The sequence below is a fragment of the Tupaia chinensis genome, unplaced genomic scaffold, assembly GCF_000334495.1.
Source record: "Tupaia chinensis unplaced genomic scaffold, TupChi_1.0 Scaffold000270_2, whole genome shotgun sequence".
Lineage (NCBI taxonomy): Eukaryota > Metazoa > Chordata > Mammalia > Scandentia > Tupaiidae > Tupaia > Tupaia belangeri.
The window spans coordinates 173485-176851 of record NW_006159751.1 but is presented as its reverse complement, the minus strand read 5'-3'; the positions used below and the strand labels follow the sequence as shown (position 1 = coordinate 176851).

Below are 3367 nucleotides of genomic sequence, written 5' to 3'. Positions count from 1 at the left end.
TTCCTGCTTTTACAAAAACATTCATTTCATGGGGAACTAATTATCTTTTAATCCACTTGATCAGTCAGTCAGCCTTCTCACATGCTCTCAAGCTCCCGTCTAATTTATGCAGTTAAAACCTATCTCCCCCTACACTGAAAGCTTGGGATCTGTGTTAAGGGAGCTTGGTCCCATGTACCAGCAGACAGTGTAGAAGTTAAGTCACTGGACTTCCATATGGCTGGGTACAGTTCAGGTCCTGATAGCTTCAAAATCATGCTCGACACATGTGCATGCATGCCCAAGATCCGGGGAGGAGAATAGAGGAGAAGGGACTGCAACATGGCCATTCCCCCTTGGGGGTAATCTCTCACTTTTCCTTTTACTTGGCTGTCTGTCTCTCCAGCGAACGCACACACCCTAAGGCAAAAATCCTCTCAAAAAATAAAAATAAAAAGCTGGATCCCACATGGTCCACCATGTGGGATTCAAATCCCGACCCCAATGGCTTGGAAAAACATGCTGGGCATACGTACTTCTGTGTCTAAAATCCAGACTGAATGGAGAATGGAGGAATTAGGGCATGACTATACCCAATAGGGGGATGCTTTATCCTTCTCACTATCTCTTTGGGGAGGACTAATGCCCACAGGTAAACTGAAATTATTTTTTAATTTAAAAAAAAAAAAAAGAAAAACACATAAAAAGTTAGAACCCCTATGAAGGCAGGGATCAAGTCTACTTTGGGCTTAACACCAAACCTACTGCTGAGACTATGATAAGCATTCAAATGTTTGTTCAGCAAAAGAAAAAAAGATTACAATCAGTTTTCTCATTTTTGTCTTTAGAAAACTGTTATTCCTGATTATTTTCTTTGTAAGAATAGTGGTCTTCTAATAAGATTCATCATAAAATGAAATGGTATGTGTCTCAAATTTCCTTTAATTCTCATTATAAAACTGAAGATGAGTTCCCAATGCATAGTGAGTTTTTCCCAAGTTTAAATCCCTAACTCAGATGGAACTGATACAACCTCATCAATAGAATATAAGATAAAGAACATAACTAACTTTCTAATGGGTCACAATAGATTGGTAAATATAAAAGGCTCTTTTCTTCTAAGAATAGTTCATGACTGAGAAGTACTAGTTATTGTCGTTTCACTAATAGAAATCAATCCTTTCTTCCAGGCTGGCTATCTGATTATACTCAGACGTACACCTGCTCTTTCTACTTCTCTGGCATATGTTATCTCTTCTCTTCAGTTTCCCTTTTCCTTGTACCACTGGCTGAGAAATGGAAAAACAGAGTCTGACCAGAAAGAAAGAAGACTGCAATCAACTCACAGCTCAACAGAAGAAAATCTGAACTAATGAATCACTGGAAACAAAAGTTCAGAAAAAAAGTTTCCTCATTTGTAAAATGGTAAAGTAAACCAGACGGTTTTTAAGGCTCCTTCTTGGTTTAGCATGCTAAGGAATGTCTAATTGGTAGTAAGAAAAGAGAAATAGCAAATAAAGTGGTGTGTTCACAACTAATAAAATAGACTAAAATTTTGATCAGTTGAAGCAGCTACCTTAGGTATTAGATGAAAATCAGACTATACTATAGCAAATTAATCCAAACTCTCAACTGTGCTATTGTAATCTGGACACTAAAATATATGAGAACAGAAACCTGTTTTTCTTTAAAAAAAAAAAATTAGATTAGCCATTGGTTGACTAGAATTTTAGAATCTGAATTAATATTAAAACTTTACTAAGTGACTGGAATGGCATGCGCCCCCTCAAAAGTTTACCACTGTCTATTGATCAGAGATCACTCTTGTTTTTTAATTAGCTTCTTAAATTGCTATGTAACAAAAATAAATAAAAGTACCATAAAAACTCTTTATCTCAAGATCATTTGGATTCCTGCCCATCCAAATATTACTTTCTGACTACATTCAATTATCTAAAATATTTATGCTAAATATCTACATGTTCCTTTAGAACTACAAGTTTTATATGACAGTTAAATAGGTTTTTTGTTTGTTTGTTTGTTTGTTTTTTCTGGAGAGGTTTGTGCTATAGGGTATGTGCTCTCACCAGAAAAACAGAGACAGAGAGACAGAAAGCAAGAAATCACCCCCCCCCAGAGGGGATGGACAAGCCGCAATCTCTTCTCCTCCATTCTCCTCTAGGATCTTGGGCACGCACGTACACACGCCCAGCGTGAGTTTAAGCCACTGGGTTCGGGACTCGAACCATAGTTGACTACATGGGAGTCCAGCAACATAGCCATTATGCTAACTGCTGGTCCCTGAACAGGTGGTTTTAATGTGAAACATGAAAGATGTTCCTTATATGCGGAATTTAATTATGTTAACTAATTAATAATTTCACTTAGACCAATCAATAATATAAGAGAGCCAGCCCTTCATTATTTGAGAGTTCTTTAAGATGAAGAAAATAGTTCTTTGCAATACCAAAGTCACTTACAATCTCTTTCAGAATGTTCCTTAAACTATTACTATTATTATTATCATCATCACCATGATGTTCTTTTATTCCTTTCTGTTTCAAAATGTTCACTGATGGGACCAGCAGTTAGCGTAATGGCTATGTCGCTGGACTCCCACGTAGTCGACTGTGGTTCGCGTCCCAGACCCGGTGACTTAAAACTCACGCCAGGCGCGTGTGCGTGCGTGCCCAAGATCCCGAGAGGAAAATGGAGGAGAAGGGATTGCAGCGTGGCCATCCCCCCTGGGGGGTGATTTCTTGCTTTCTGTGTCTATGTCTCTCTCTGTCTGGCGAGCGCACAACCCTATAGCAAAAACCTCTCAAAAAAAAAAAAGTTCATGGATTATTCCTATAGAGAAAATCCTAAATTTAAATTGAAAACCTGGTTTTAGTTTCAAGATGCCACACCCAAGTCAGCACTTGGCCAGATGGCCAAAATGGTTGGATCCCACATGGCCAACTGCACAATTCAAGTCCTCGACCTGGCAGCTTCACACTGGGCACTTGTGCATATACGCCCAAAATCCTGAAAGGAGAGAGATGGAGGAAAAGGTATTGTGGCATGACCATTCACCATGGGAGATGCTTTCTCACCACCTCCCACTCCCATCCCTGTTTATCTCTGGAGCGCACAGTCCTACTGGCAAAAATTTAAAAGATGCCATACCCTGTCACTGCCTATGTATGTCTTTGTGCAAGTTTTACAACTTGTTAAACTCCCAACAGCTTACCTTTCTCCACCAGGTACACTCTCACTTACCATTAAAAGGGTACCTTTTCTGGAAAACTTTCCCTAGCATTATCATTCTCTCATCTGGAATCCCATCTAACTTTTAACAGAGTACTATATAAGCTCACACGTCAATCTTTTCCCTTAGTCTACAAGA

The 3367-nt window shown here is 39.0% G+C and overlaps 1 protein-coding gene across 2 annotated transcripts in view; it reads left to right on the top strand.

Moving 5' to 3' along the window:
• Positions 1-2047, top strand: part of SLC16A4 (solute carrier family 16 member 4) — a 32516-nt gene extending 30469 nt beyond the window's left edge. For both annotated transcript variants that reach the window (XM_006149560.3, XM_006149561.3), the window contains one exon: positions 1170-2047. In XM_006149560.3, the coding sequence (XP_006149622.1) occupies positions 1170-1294 (125 nt within the window). In that variant the 3' untranslated portion in view covers positions 1295-2047. The remainder of the gene's footprint in view (positions 1-1169) is intronic.
• The last annotated feature ends 1320 nt before the right edge of the window (positions 2048-3367 follow it).